Source organism: Meles meles, chromosome 7 (genome assembly GCF_922984935.1).
Source record: "Meles meles chromosome 7, mMelMel3.1 paternal haplotype, whole genome shotgun sequence".
Lineage (NCBI taxonomy): Eukaryota > Metazoa > Chordata > Mammalia > Carnivora > Mustelidae > Meles > Meles meles.
Window position 1 is genome coordinate 55,998,149 of NC_060072.1, and position 16,960 is coordinate 56,015,108.

At 35.7% G+C, this 16,960-nt stretch overlaps 1 protein-coding gene across 1 annotated transcript in view; it reads right to left on the bottom strand.

The window, feature by feature from the left end:
* The window catches only part of LRP6 (LDL receptor related protein 6), a 175,962-nt gene that overhangs the window by 103,155 nt on the left and 55,847 nt on the right, over positions 1 to 16,960 (bottom strand). Inside the window, exon 3 of the mRNA XM_046011596.1 lies at positions 8,741 to 8,938. Within this exon, the coding sequence (XP_045867552.1) occupies positions 8,741 to 8,938 (198 nt within the window). The remainder of the gene's footprint in view (positions 1 to 8,740; positions 8,939 to 16,960) is intronic.

Below are 16,960 nucleotides of genomic sequence, written 5' to 3' on the forward strand. Positions count from 1 at the left end.
TTTATACCCTTTTACAAAACCTCTTCTTATTTACTCCATCCCCTAACCCCTGGCAACCACTTTTCTGCTCTTTGTTTTTATGAGTTAGTATAACTTTAAAAAAAAAAAAAAAAGAGTCCACAAATATCTGATACCATGCAGTATTTGTCTTTATCTGACTTGTTTCACTAAACCTAATGTCCTCAAGGTCCACCCATGTTACCACAAACAGCAGGATGTCCTTCTTTCTCATGGCTGAATGATATTGCATTGAATATATACATACATCTTCTTTATCTATTCATCCATTGACAGATGTAAACATTTCCAGGTACTGGGTATTATAAATAATGCTGTTATGAACATGGGAGTGTAGGTATCTCCTCAAGAACTTATTTTTATTTACTTTGGAAATATACCCAAAAGGGAATTACTAGGTCACATGGTAGTGATATTTTTAATTTTCTGAGGAGCCTCCATACTGTTTTCCAAGCTGCCTACACCTACATACAATTCCCATCAACACTGCAAAAAAGTTTCCTTTTCTTGACATCCTTGCCAATACTTAACTTTTTGATGACAGAAATTCTAAGTGTGAAGTGATAACTCACTGTGGTTTTAATTTGCATTTCTCTGATAATTAATGATATTGAGCTCTTCCTGAAGCTGACACCCATGGAAATCCTCCTTGGAAAAATTAAACTAAGTTCCTTTGCCCACTTTTTAATGACATTTTTTACTATCAGGCTATATGGGTTCTTTACATATTTTGGATGTTAGTAACTTATTCAAACATATAATTTACAAATGTTTTATCCCCTTGTGCATGCTGTCTTTTCATTTTGTTGACTGTTTCCTTTACTGTGCAGCTTTTTAGTTTGATGTAGTCCAACCTGTTTATTTATTTATCCAACTCGTTTTATTGATAAATCCAAAAATCACCACCAATAATGATGTCAAGGAGTTTACCCCATGTTTTCTTCTAGGAGTTTTATGGGTTCAGGTTTTAAATATAAGTATTTAAACTATTTTTGTGTATGGTGTATGATACAGGTCCAGTTTTACTCTTTTGTGCATCTGCCCAATTTTGCCAGTATCATTTATGGAAAAGACTATCCTCACATTATTGTGCATTCTTGGCCCTTCTGTCATAAATTAATTGTTCATATATGCACTGGTTTACTTCTGGGCTCTCTATGGATTACTGTGGGCTATATACATATTTTTTTTTGATGCTATTGTAAATACAATTGTTTTCTTAGTTTCTGTGTCTGATAATCTGTTACTAGTGTATAGAAATGCAATTGATTTTTGCATATTGATTTTGTATCCTGTACCTCTACTGAATTTATTAATTCTAATAGTTTTGTGGTGGTTTTACAATTATCTTTATATATCATATAACACATAACTGCAAATACAGTTTACTTAATCCTTTCATTTATGGATGCTGTTTATTTCTTTTTCTTGCCTAAGTGCACTGGCTAGGACCATCAGTACTATAAGCTGAATAAAAGCAAGAGTGAGTGAACATCTTTATCTTCTTTGGATCTTAGAAAAAAAAGCTTTCAGGTTTTTACTTTTGAATATAGTTAGCCATGGGTTTGTCATATATGATTTTTACTATGTTAAGGTTCGTTCTCTCCATACTCATTTTGTTAAGACTTTTGTCATGAATGAATACTGCGTTTCGTCAATGGAATATATCTCACTGATCATTGTGTATGATCCTTTTAATGTACTATTGAATTGGTTTGCTAGTGTCTGTTAAGGATTTATGCATCTATATTCATTAGGAAGACTGGTCCATAATTTTTCTTATAGGTTCCTTGTCTGGTTTTGCTATCAGGGTAATATAATAGCCTAATAAAATGAGTAAGAGATCCCCTCTCTTCTATTTTGTGTAAGATTTTAAGAAGGACTGTTATTAATTCTTCTTCAAGTGTTCGGTAAAATTCAGCAGTGAAGCAATCTAGTCCTAGACTTTTGTTTGTTGAAGGTTTTTCATTACTAATTCAATCTCCTTACAAGTAATTGGTCCATTCAGATTTTCTATTTCTTCATGAGTCAGTCTTGATAGGCTGTATGTTTCCAGGAATTTACCCATTTCTTCTAGGTTGTTCAATTTGTTGGTATATACTTGTGCATAGTAGTTTCTTCTGATCCTTTGTATTTGTGCAGTATCAGCTGTAATGTCTTCTCTTTCCCTTCTGATTTGTCTTTTTTGTTAAGTCTAACTAAAGGTTTGTCTATTTTGTTCCATTCTTCCAAAAGGGCTCTTGATTAGATAGATCTTTTCCTTTGTCTTTATAGTCTCTATTTCATGAACTTCCACTCTGATTCTTTGGTATTTCCTTCCTTCTGGTAACTCCAGGCTTAGTTTCTTATCTAGTTCTTTGAAGTATAAATTAAGGTTGTTTGACATCTTTTTTTTCCTTAATGTAGGCATTTATTACTATGAACTTCCCTCTTAGAACTGCTTTTGTTGTACTCTAAGTTTTGGAATAATGCATTTCCATTTTCATTTGTCTCAGATATATCTTTATTTCCCTTCTGATTCCTTCCTTGACCCACAGATTGTTCAGGAAGATCTTGTTTAATCACCATATATGTGCAAATTTTCCAATTTTTAACTTTTTTTAAATTAAGGAATAACATGAATTATATTAGTTTCATGTATTTCAAAATGATCACTACAATAAATCTAGTTAACACCCATCACCATACATAGTTAAGAGTATTTTTCTTATAAGAACACTTAACATTTACTGTTAATAACTTTCAAGTATGCAGTATAGTATTAATTATAGTTGCCATGCGATACATTACATCCCCCTGACTTATTTATTTCATAATTAAGGTTGTACCTTTTTCTTCTGACTCCTTCCATCTGTCCTTTGACCATGTCCTACTCCTGCCTCTGGCAACCACCAATCTGTTCTCTGTATCTATGAGCTTTGGTGGTTTTGTGGGTTTTTTCTTTTCTTTTCTTTTTTTAATTCTACATATGAGTTCAGTATTTATCTTCGTCTAGCTTCTTTCACTTAGCATAATGTTATTTCAGATGGTAAGATTTCATTCTTTCTTATTTCTGAATAATATTCTTTTTTGGAATTCACAAACATTTTCTTCATCCATTCATCCATCAAAGGACACTTAAGTTGTTTCCATACCTTGGCTATTATAAATAATGCTACAAAGAACATGGGGACGCATATGTATTTTTAAGTTAGTGTTTCTGTTTTCTTCAGATAAATACCCAGAAGTGGAATTACCAGATCAATGGCGGTTCTTTTTTTTTTTTTTTTTAAGGAATCTCCATACTGTTTTCCACAGTGGCTGTGCCAGTTTACATTCCCACCAACAGGGCACAAGAGTCCCCTTTTCTCCACATCCTTGCCAACTCTTATTTCTTGTCTTTTTCATAATAGCCATTCTAATGGGTATGAGCTAATTATTTTCCACTTTTCTTCTTGTAACTGATTTCTACTTTCATACCACTGTGGTCAGAAAAAATGCCCGATATGATTTCAACCTTCTTAAATTTATTAAGACCTGTCTGTGGACTAACATATGACCTATGTTGGAGAATGTTTCATATTCACTTGAGAAAAATGTGTATTCTGGTACTATTGGATGGAGTGTTTTTAAATGTCTCTTAAGTCTACCTAGGCTGGCAGGTAATTTAAGGCCAGTGTTTCCTTATTTTCTGCCTAGGTGATCTCTTTGTTGTTTAAAGCGGGATACTGAAGCTCCCTATTATTGTTGCATTGCTTTCTATTTCTCTCTTTAAATCTGTTAATGTTGGCTTTATGTTATTTAGGCACTGTGATGTTGAGTGTATGAATATCTACAAAGTTATATCCTCTTATTGGACTACCCCCATTATCATTATATAATAGACATTCTTTGTCTCTTGTTACAGTCTGTGGCTTAAAGTCTATTCTGTGTGGTATCAGTATCACTGTGTGATATCAGTAACCCCTGCTTCCTTTTGGTTTCCATTCACATGTAATACATCTTTCCATCCCTTCACTTTCAGACTGTGTGTTCTCTTAAAACTAAAGTCTCTTTTAGGCAGACAATATAGTGGGTTTTGTGTTTTTATCCATTCAGCCACTTGACATGTTTTCACTAAAGAATTTAGTCCAGGGCTCCTGGGTGGCTCAGTGGGTTAAGCCTCTGCCTTCAGCTCAGGTCATGATCTCAGGGTCCTGGGATCGAGTCCCGCGTCGGGCTCTCTGCTTGGCGGGGAGCCTGCTTCCTCCTCTCTCTCTGCCTGCCTCTCTGCCTGCTTGTGATCTCTCTCTGTCAAATAAATAAAATCTTTAAAAAAAAAAAAAAAAGAATTTAGTCCATTTCTATATAGTTACTGATAGGTATAGACCTAATATTGTCATTTATTTCATTGTTTTCTGGCTATTTTGTATTCCATTTGTTCCTTTGTTCTTCTCTGCTTTCTTTGTGATTTGAATTTCTGTAGTAGTATGCTCAGATTCCTATTAATCTTTTCTATATATACAGATTTTTTGCTTTTGCTTATTACCAGGAGGTTTACATAAGACACTGGCCCCAGCAGGGTTCAATGAATAGGAAATAATCAGAAAGACCCATGTCCCAATATTTCCCTGTAGGAAATATAAGGTCAGGCTTCTAATTCAGCAGACATCCAGGAGCTGACAGCAATCCTTCCAGGAGACCAGAGAAGTCTGCAGACACCACCTCCACCTTTTCTCTCCAGCTCAATCCAAATCTCCAGTATCTCCACACAATCAGCTTATACACACATCTGATGTCCCCAGCTTTTATAAATGCCACCCAAAGGAAGAGCCCCTGGATCACCTGTCTCTGAAAGTCAATAGGGCCTGCATTCATACTTTGCACAGGACTGTAGCAATGAAGTAGTTCTTAAATATGGATTAAATAGCAACCTCTTCAGTGGCTGTATACCAGATCCAGTGTAGAGGGAGCAGGCAAAAACGTCCATCTCCAAGTCTGTCCCTGGAAGGCCCCTAACTATATACTTTCCCAGCTACTATGTGGGGGATCCAGCTTCCAATCAACCTATCTACATCTAGGTGCTGTGATCCTCCCCTTTGGAACACTTGGCAAATCTTGGCACACCGGGGAGTCCCACTACTGGGAGCCGCTAAGAATAAAGAAGGCCGTTTGGGCAATCACAAAAGTTTGAAAAACAACCAAGAACTCAGACCAGGATGTTGATAAGAAAAGGTTCATGTCCTACAGAATACCATTCCATCCAGACTGAGAAGGGAGCCTTTTTTATCTAATGTGTAGAAACCAACACAGAGAGTCAAGAAAAATGAAGAAACAAAAGAACATGTTCCAAACAAAAGAGCAAGTTAAAACTCCAGAAACAGACCTTAATGAAACAAAGATACATGATTTACTTGATGGAGTTCAAAATAACAATCATAAAGATGCTCACCAAGGTGGGCAGAACAATGCATGAAAAAGGTGAGAATTTCGACAAAGACACAGAAAATATAGGAAAGAACAAAAAAAATCAGAGAGGAAAAGAACACAAACTGAATTGAAAAACTCAACAGAGAAGTTAAACAAACTAGATCAAGTAGAAGAAAGTATCAGCAAATTCAAAGACTGGGCAACAGAATTCATCCAAAGAAGCAGAAAGAAAAAAGAATAAATATGAAGATGGCTTTAGGAGACCATCAAGTGGACCACCGCTCACATGTTAAGGGTCCCAGAAAGATAGGATAAAGTGAAAGGGGCCACAAGTTTATTGAAAGAAAATGCCCCAAAACTGCCCAAACCTGGGGAAAGAAAAAGACATCCAGATATAATGCATAAACTTTCAACTAAGATGAATCCCCCCCAAAAATCATACCAAGACACATTATAATTGAAATATCAAAAGTTAAAAAACAAGAAAAGCAAGAGGAGAAATAGAACTTGTTTCACACAATGAAATCCCCATAAGACCATCAGCATATTTTTCAGCAGAAACTTTGGAGGCCAGAAGAGTTTGGCAAAATATATTCAAAGTGCCAAGGTGGAAGGGTGCAACTGCCAACCAAGACTACTCTACTTAGCAAAGCTCTCTGAATGGAAAGAGAAATGAAGAATTTCTGAGACAAGGAAAAGCTGAAGGAGTTAATCACTACTACATCAGCCTTTTAGGAAAGGTTAAGGGGACTTGCCCAAGCTGAAACAAAAGAGTGCTAATTACTAACAAGAAAACATGAAAGTATAAATCTTACTGGTAAAAAGGTAAATATATGGTTAAATTCAGAATACTCTAATTTTGTAATACTGTTGGTTAAATCACTTATAAATCTAGTATGAAGGTTAAAAAATTATAGTAAAAATAACTATAATGTGTTAATGGATGAATAAGGTAAAAAGATATGAACTGTGACAACAGAAACATTAAATGTGGGAGGAAGAGTAAAAACTATAAAGCTTAAGATGCATTCAAAGTTGTTATTAGCTTAAAATACTGTTATAAATATAAGATGTTCTTTATAATAACCTTAAATAGGATTTTTACTTTGATATTGCTGTGTGTCTCAAGTTTATGGATAATTAGTTTTCCTGAAATTTTAGAAGATGGTGTTTAAGGCAGTTTTTCTACAGAATTCACTCTTCTGTTGTTTTCATGTAATGTTAAACAATATGGTAGCTTCTTTTCTGAGACCTTCCAGCTCTTTCTCTGCCTATCCTTATCTGAACCTTCTCTTTTCTTCCTTTTTTGATCCTCTAATTTTCCCTGTTCTGTTCATTTTTTGTGCTACTATTGTATTCAATTTTGTTTCCATTCAGTGCAGTACCCTGTGCTGGTAGAGATCTTTAGCAGCTCCATTTCAAGAATTCTTTGGAGCCAAATTGCTCTATCCTGTCTTTACCATGAACACACTGTACTTGGCTGATACTGGAGTGGGCAACCCTCCCCACCTCATTTCAGCTGCTGCTCTTAATATAGTTTACCACATTATCTAGTAAATAGTTGAGGCTATTTTAGAGGTCTCCTGCTTTTCAGATCTATGAAACACCCCACTCAATTCTCTCTGCTTACTCTTGTACAAACAGTAACGCTATGAAGGTCCTATAGCTCTTAGTGGTCTGCTCTTACACCTGCTTTTGCATCTGAATGCCTGAGGTTAGTTTCATGGTATGTTTCTGGATTTGCTATTCATTAGTTTTTGTGTATTTTGAGGAAGTCAAAAAAACAATGATAGGGCCAGATTTACTTTCTACCATCCCTCTTAAAGCCAAATTCGAAGTTCAAACAAAGCAATTATGTTTTTATATTCATCATATATTTACTATTTCTCATCTTATTTCTATTTATTTTTAAACCATCTTGTATGTCTTTTCATTCTTTTGGGTTTTTTTGGTTTTTTGAAGATTTTATTTATTTGACAGGGAGAGACACAGCGAGAGAGGAAACACAAGCAGGGGGAATGGGAGAAGAAGCAGGCTTCCCACCAAGCAGGGAGCCGGATGCGAGGGTCCATCCTAGGATCCTGGGATCATGACCTGAGCTGAAGGTAGCCGCTTAGTGACTGAGCCAAGCAGGCACCCCTTTTCATTCTTTTAAAACAAGGCAAAAACAAAAACAAAAAAACTTTAATTCCATAATTACAAAAACTTTATTTTAATAAATTCTTTTAAATCTTTCATGATTTTCAATACTTCTAAATGCTTCCTGATTCATAGTTCAGATAACTCACAAATGTTCATACTTGGAAAAAATGCCTTCAACTACTCCTAAGACTCTCTGTTTCTGTTAAGACCTTAAGAATGAGATGACTAGGGGCGCCTGGGTGGCTCAGTGGATTAAGCCGCTGCCTTCGGCTCAGGTCATGATCTCAGGGTCCTGGGATCGAGCCCCGCATCGGGTTCTCTGCTCCGCAGGGAGCCTGCTTCCTCCTCTCTCTCTGCCTGCCTCTCTGCCTACTTGTGATCTCTCTCTCTCTCTCTCTGTCAAATAAATGAATAAAATCTTTAAAAAAAAAAAGAATGAGATGACTAGAAACCAAAATAATTATTCAAACACAAGAACACAGATAGTATCCTTAAAATTCTGAACATGATCTGACTAAAAATTCCATGTTTATGTATTATAACTTTGTCTTCCTTGAATATTGGTGTGCAGCATGCATTCAGACTTTTTCCTAGTCCTGGGGTCAGCAAACCACAGCCCACTGATTTATCATATGTTTTGTAAGTAAGTTTTACTAAATACGTAAGGGAATGGGCATAGATGTGTTATCTGCAGCTGCTTTCACACCACAACAGCAGAGGTAAGTAGTTGCAACAAAGATCATACTGAGCAGCACCTAGGGGCTCTATGGATAATTCTGAGTAGGATGACTGTTGTTCTGGGTGTCCAGCACACTGCAGGATGTTTACCATCTCTGGCCCCCCATAAACTAAAACTAAAATGCCAGCAGCACTCCCACTCCTCGTTAACCAAAATTTCCCACACTCTGGGAGAGAGTAGAAATATTATCCCTGTTTAAGAATCACTAAAGAACTAAATTAGCTCAGAGTAAAGAAAAAGAAAATACAGTCTGTAAATTCTAAATCCTATCAAGATAGATGAAAATGTAGTTACCTCTTTTTAAGAGCAAACTAAAAGTCTACTCTTCTCCTCTTTGACATTCAGCCAAAAATACATTAATTTCTTAATAAAGTTAGCCTTTATAATCTGATTATGATATTAAAACATCATGTTTACCTAAAATTTAAAATTAAATTTATGAGGCCATCTTACCGATTTGTTCCATCCAGATTTGATTTGTGGATGAAATTTAGTTTTGCATCTGCCCAATAAAGCTTCTGTTCCTCATAATCCAAAGTCAGTCCATTTGGCCAGTAAATTTCAGTGTTTATTATAATGAAGCGACTTGAACCATCCATTCCAGCACGTTCTATCTTTGGTACTTCTCCCCAGTCTGTCCAGTACATGAACCTAAAAACCATATAAACAAATAAACCCATGATATAAACAGGTTAACAGCCAAGTATTCTGTAATTATCACTATTAGACAAAGAAAGCTTTCCCAGGAACACTACTACTGAAACCCTTAGAAATTATCAAAATTTTAATAATCTACCTTTTTGTCACCACCCTGGTAAGAACTGATTTAGGCAAGCATCATCAGCATGCAAAAGACTATATGATCAAAGTTCACTGAGGAAAAGGGTATTTACACTGTCTCCATGTACCCCCCCACAGATTATTTATTAAGGACAAAGGGGGAAATGGTAACTTTAGAGAAAATAAATGTGCTGAACACTACCTTAAACCCATCATCTAAGTTAACATCATCAATGAAAGAGGGTGTCATGTATGTGACATACTGCAAAGGACAAACCATATTTCATGAATATTCTCTTGCATAGTATTCTTGCCCCCCCCCCCAAAAATCTATAACCTCACCAAAATCATGAGGAAAGGGAGAAACTAATTTGAGGAACATTCTAGAAAACAACTGGTCTTTGAAATTATCAATGTTACGAAAGTCAAAGGATGGCTGAGAAACAATGTAGATCAGAGGGCAATAAAGAAACACAGCAACTATAAAGTGCATAATTCTGGACTGATCAGTTGAGGGAAACGCTATGAAGACATTATTGGGAAACCTGGCAAAATCTGAAGTACTGTCAAATTATATAACAGCTATGTACTGATATTAATTTCCTAAATATGATCACTGTACTGTGGTTAGGGTATATAGGATTTCATTGTACCATTTTTGCTTCTATTCTACAAGTTTAAAATTTTTTGAAAATAAAAAAAAATGGAAGTCTCCTATTAATAGTCTCATTCCAGAGGTAAAAACAAAATTTTTTTGTTAAAGGTAAAACTCTTAGTGTACTATATTTCATGGAGTAGGCTCCATGCCCAGTGTGGATCCTAATGCAGGGCTCAAACTCACAACTGTGATACAAAGACCTGAGCTGAGATCAAGAGCTGGATGCTTAACCAACTGAGCCAACCAGGCTCCCCCAAAGACATATTTTTAAAGGTAATGAGGGTGCTATGAACTAGATATGATGTACTCAATAAATGTGTTCAGGCACAATTGAAAGTCAAGTATAAATTTTACTCAAAAAATCGGTGAAATGGTAATATTAAAATGATTCCACTTGTACAAATAGATATATCATATAAACTGCTTACTCAGTGAAATTATGGGAAGAGAGAATGAGGTAGGGAATAACATACTTCCTAGACACAAGGCATTGTGCTAATGGTTTTATATACTTTATCTCACTTAAGCAGTGTTATGAAATATTATTTGTCCATCACCATATTTCAGATGAAATAATTCAAAAGTTAGTATACTGCTCAAAGTCAGAGAGCTAATAAATGGGGAACAGAAATTCAAACCTACATCCCCCAGATTCCAAAGTCAGTTCTTATCACAGGTCAGAGCTTTAAGTTATAAGGAATAGAAGGCAAAGTATTCCCTAAAATGAGGATAATGACTGGATATCATCCAGAATGAGGAGCGGGGGAATGGTTAAATTTATGCAAGATAAAACTATACAAAAAAAACAAGCCAGACAACTTTAGACCATATTAAAATTTTTGGTTTTTATTCTGAGAGTAACATAAAGACACTTCAAGACTTTGAAGACTAGAGGTGAAATGACTAGCTTAGTGAGGTTTGGGGAGTAGGGCTGCTAAGGAGGAAGAGATTGGCTACAGTGGAGAAGACTAGAGGAAAACTAAAAATAATACACAGAGGCTCTCCTCTAAAACCAAAGAAAAACTAAGAAAAGATAGTAAAAAATAATTAAAGTCTCTGAAAATTGATCAAAGGATAAACAACAAAATGAGAAGCATTTACTCAAGAAAATCTACTAACTCTCAGAGGAAATGTGACATTCAGCCATAAGTTACTTGCACCGTCATCCGTGCTGCTAGGTATATGGCACAAAAGTTCTACCCTGAGCAGACACAACAGACCTTGAAGACTGGCAGCTACCTGGTCCTTCAAGAGGATGCTAACTTTATTTGAAGTAATGGAAAAATCTATGCCCAGGAATGCTATCAAAAAATAAGAGTGCTCTCCATGGCAAACAATCAGAGAGCTATTATCCCAAGCAATAGTAGCCCAAAAAGTGTAAATGTAATGTAAATTTCACTTGAATTTTTTTTAATGGACACAAGACTTTACCAGATACTCCACAAAAGAAGACACGAGTAGACAAGTGGTACATAAAAAGATGCTCGATTTCAACAATCATCAAGGATATGCAAATTAAAACTACAGTAACAAAAATAAAAAATAAATAAACCCATATAACATACCAACTCCACATGCACTAGAATGGCTGACATTTAAAAGACTAACAATATTAAGTGTTGGTGACAAGTGAGCAACTGAAACTGTCATACACCACTAGCATAATCACTTTGGAAAACAGTTTGGCAGTTTCTTATAAACTTAAATGTACATTTAACTCTATGAATCAGCAATTTCACTTTTAGGTATTTATCCAAGAAAAATAAAAACATATCCACTCAACAACTGTATACACAAATTCACAGAAACTTTACTCATAACAGCTAAAAACAAGAAACAACATAAATATCCATTAACAGGATGATATATAAACTCTGGTATATTTATACAATGGAATACTACCTAGCAATACAAAGTAACTATTCTTACATTCAACAAGAATGGATTTTTAAACTTAGGCAAAACAAAAGAAACTAGACTCAAAAGAGTACGTACTTCATGACGCTTATTTGAAGTTCTAGATAGAGCAAAACTAATCTATCGTGATAGAAATCAGATCGGTAGTTACTAGAGTGAAAACAGAGGTTGACTTGAAGGGGCAGGACAGCTTTCTGGAGTGAGGTGATGGAAAATTTGGGGGGGAGTAATGGTAGACATATACATTTATCAAAACATCAAACTTCTATAAATATAAAAATATGCATATTTCTGCATATAAATTATATCTCAATAAAGTTGCCTAGAACACATATAAGAAACAAGAGATGATTTTTAAAAGCTAATTCAAAAGTACCTTCTTTTCTGTAGAAGCATGTCCAGCTTACCCAGCATTACTCTCTCCTAGGTACTCCTGGAGCAGGTTTCACTGTGCTATAGTACTTACCACACTTTGTATATAAATTATGAAGAACTCATATGGACTGAACATGAGCAATTTGCACACTATCAAGATGGATACAGCAGTAAGTGGTGTTTTCTATTCTGCATAATATAATTTATGTAGGTCTCACAATTGTCATTAACCTAAGTAAGCATTAAACTTATAAGTAAGAATTTGGTGTCTAGTTTGTGGTGAAATAAAAAGCTAACAAATTAATTAGCTCAATGAAGAATTCAGTAATAAAATTATTTACACGCTGCTGCTTCTCAAAGCTAATAGATAACTCTCACATTATTTAACAGTAAAAAATATATCAGGTCATAGTACTTCAAGGATAAAGACTTCAAATACAAAAAGAGAAACGGAGACATCTGTCAAGATAAGAATGATAAAAGTTTAGAATTTTTAAGTGAATCTTGTAGGTATTTTCATTCATCCAAATATTTAAAATGCAAAATAATAAATTTCATCAATGCTAAAATTTCCATTTTATTTGATTAACATTTAAAGTAAAAACTCATTATAAATTTAATACAGAAAGGGAACGAGGCACATGAAATAGAAAATCACAGAAGTGTTTTATAAATTGCCAAGATATTACTCAATTTTTAAAAATGTACTAAGTACCTATTAGGAGCCTTGCATCACCCTTGATATAATACAAAAATAAGCAAGGCAAAACAACTGCCCATATGAAAATTCCATCTAGGCAAGGAGTGATAAATGTGGAATGAGCTGTATGAACAGGGTGCTATGAGAGTACCAGGAACTGATACTCAATCAAAGCTAGTTAATGTTAAGAGTTTTCAATAAAAGCTTACCAGAAGAACAATACTTTTATTTAGGTAGTTGCCAAAATGAGAAACAGCATTCCTGACTCTAATGAGACTGAAAAGAAAAGGTACCATGCAAAATTCATATATCCATCCACTACCTGATCCCTGAGCCAGTTCCATCTTAACTTTGGTTAGTAAATTGGGCTTTTAAGTGAAGAGGAGGTTGGAGATTTCAAGGATGTGTTTCCTGATAGAACTACAAAGAAAAAAAACTGTGAAGAAGTCTGTTATATTTCCATGCTTCCCCTCTACTTAATTATTTGTGTTGGTATTACATCTTAAAAATAAGAGATGATTAATAAGATAGTGAAAGTATTCATTTCAGAGGATTTGTTTTTAAGGAAAATGTACAGTAATCAGATGAAAAACATTCTACTGTTAAGGGACAAGAAAGAATATGGAGATGGCTTTGCTGTGACAATATCCATCAAAATGGAATTCTACATGTATAAGCTGGTTATCACAGAGAAAATTAGATTGCTAAGAATGATCCTTAAATGCCCAGTCTAGGTGACTAATTTTTAAAAGCTGGTGGACAAAATACAAAGAATGTATTTAATTCAGAAATAACATTTGGTATACTACTAGAAGAAAAAGCTTATAAACCTGGGAATAAATAACATACTAAATCAATTTAATTCCCTACTATTATAAAAAAAAAAATGCTAGCTATAGTACAGGCATACCTTGTTAGATTATGTTATGTGGATACCATGTTTTTTACAAAATGAAGGCTTGTGGCAACACTGCAAAAAAGGAAGTCTATTGGAATCATCTTCCAACAGTATCTGCTCACTTCATGTCTCTGTGTCACATTTTAGTAATTCTCCCAATATTTCAACTTCCCATCATTATTATATTTGTTATGGTGATCTGTGATCAGTGATTATGACTGGCTCAAAGTTCAAATGATGATTAGCATTTTTTAGTAATAAAGTATTTTTTTTCTCAAAGTATTTTGTAATTAAGGTGTATACACAGGTTTAGACATAACGCTACTGCACACTTAACAGACTACAGGACAGTGTAAATATAACTTCGTCTGTATTGGGAAACCAACAAGTTCACTTGACTCGCTTCATTGTGATATCCACTTTATTGCTGTGCTCTGGAACCCCCAATATCCCCAAATTATGCATCTTCCCCAACTGCTGTTACCTACAATCGTCTTTCTGAAGAAATCATAAGTGATGCATTTTCAGCTCCTCTAAATATAATAATGATGATTATTAACTGTCTGGAAGGCCTCGCTTCTCCTTCTATACCCTCTCATAAATATCTTGATTCTTCAGAAGAGTTCAAATGTCACCACATTTTGGTGAAGCATTTCACGACTCCTTCAAGCATACTCTCCTCTGTACATTTCAAATAATACCATATTAAGACTGTTTACACACTCCCACCCCTCTTTATTCCAGGTCCTTGTTTTATTTATTGTTATTTATTTATTGTTTTATTTATTGTTGTTATACCTTATCCTGAAGCAACCTCATATAATGCCTAGTGTATGTACAGTCAGCATTCAAATGCTTTTTAATGTGTGTGCAATACCTGCCATTCTGTATGTGTGTATTATTACAGAGAACACGTCCTTAAAAAATAAAGGCAGAATGTTATTTTAATGAATATCATTATTCTTCTACTATGCTCCAGTTACAAGCTGTTTGCTATTCCTTGAATGTGCAATGGCATGAGAGTCTGGCACATAGTGTTTTATTGACTAAAAGCTATTACCCATATCCATACATTGTCTCCCTGGAAAAAAACTGCTCACTCAGCTAGGGGCCAATCTGAAATAGCCCCCCAAATAAAACTGAATACTCTCTCCTTTGTTCCCCCCACTGTACAGATTTCTATAGCAATATTTGTAAAGCTTTACTGGAACAATATTTCCCTAATTTTTTTTAAAGATTTTATTTATTTATTTGACAGAGAGAGAGAGAGAGATCACAAGTAGGCAGAGAGGCAGGCGGCGGGGGTGGGGGGAGCAGGCTCCCCGCTGAGCAGGGCTCGATCCCAGGACCCTGAGACCATGACCTGAGCCGAAGGCAGAGGCTTAATCTACTGAGCCACCCAGGCGTCCCTATTTCCCTAAATTTAAAACTGGTTTATACCTAATAAATCTATTTTTAGATAGATAAATTAGTCTATTTAGTAGATAGTATACTAATATAATTATGCTATTCACATTTTGCTACTGGGTCACCTCAGAGGATATGCAAGACTATCCAATCACCCAAAGCTAGAAGCTCTACATAGATAGCTCCACTTCTTTTTAATGGCCTGGTGGAGAGAATTTCTTTTTTCAAGATAAAATTATTTCAGTCATGCCTTTAATTACTGTTTGATACACTACAGGAATCCGGAAATTAGTTTTTGAGGAGAATCTTGCCCTTATCCTTGAGTATTTCCTCAGTTCACCTCTCAAGCTCATCTTACCTACTTTTATAGGGGCCTAAGTTCTTTAGGTACATGTCATTCTCTGAGAAACCATCTTTACTCCTGCTAATGAAACCGATTTCTACCCCCATTAGTCCTCATAAGAAAGCTGCTATAATATCCATAGTGACAAATTTCTTTGGCATTGTTCCTGCTGAATCAGGGCAAAAGTTTGGGTTTTGCCTATCAGACAAACCAAGAAAAAGAGAAAACGGAGGCGGAAGAGAAGGAAGCATCAGTTAAAGCAGCAGCAGCAATGCCCACAAGCAATCCATGCTGGTGAGGTTGGGGGCAAAAGCAAAAGCTAATAATTAAATCCAATTTGAATTAATCCATCCTTCTTTAACCCAGTTTTGCAAGAAGCACTAGCAGCACCTTTAGGAGTATCTGTTGCCTCACATCAGTGAGAGTACAAACAGTGGTAAACATGCCACCTAACAGTGGTGCCATCACTGGACCAGGTCTGTGGTATGATTTTTATTAGCATTGTACGTGGCTACAGACTCCAAGCCTGGTTCTTCTACGACTTAAGAAATTTTATGAGTAACCCAATAATGTCTTTAAAAATACCTTTTCTGTTTAAACCACAGGGATTTCTATTACTTAAAACTATGAATACTAACATGCATTTTTAGATCCAACACCATCCAAAAGCATCACCTTTAAGTTTAGATGGTCACTTCAACACTTCTGCCAACAAAGCCTCATATGTTAGAAGTCTCCCCATACCAACATCTTACAATGGCATGTTTCAAAAGTTTCACAGCTCTTCCCTCAATCTACTGGGACTCCTCTCATCAGGGCCAATGTCAACATTCATGAGAATGACTGGCAGAGAACTATCAGGCAAATTACATCCTGAAACTCCCATCTGTACACTTATCTAAAACATTATCGTGATGAAAACTGATGAAAAGGGGAATAATCTATGACAGATAGAAAAGCCAAATTCACATTGAAATGCCACCATAAACAATGAAAACTTAACTAACCTGTCTGATTTACTCATTACTCACTTTCATAACTTCAAAACCCAGTAACCATCAATTCATAATGACCATGACATAACCAGTTCTTAAATATTCAGAAGCTAGAATTGTAACTATAATTAACAATTATGCTATGGTCTAAAAGTCTCTCACCCCCAAAACCCTTATGTTGAAATCTCACCTCCCAATGTGATGGTATTATAGGAGGTAGGGATTCTGGAGTGATTAGGTCTTAAGGGTGGAGCCCTCATGAACGGGATTATTGCCCTTATTAAAAAGGCCCAAGAAAGCTCCCTTGCCCCTTTCTATCTTGTGAGGTTTCAATGAAAAACAGCCATGTAGGAAGCCGGCCCTCACCAGACACCAAATCTGTCAGTACCTTGATTCTGGGTTTTCCAACCTTCAGAACTGTGAGAAATAGGGCGCCTGGGTGGCTCAGTGGGTTAAGCCGCTGCCTTCAGCTCAGGTCATGATCTCAGGGTCCTGGGATCGAGTCCCACATCAGGCTCTCTGCTTAGCAGAGAGCCTGCTTCCCTTCCTCTCTCTCTGCCTGCCTCTCTTGTGATTCCTCTCTGTCAAATAAATAAATAA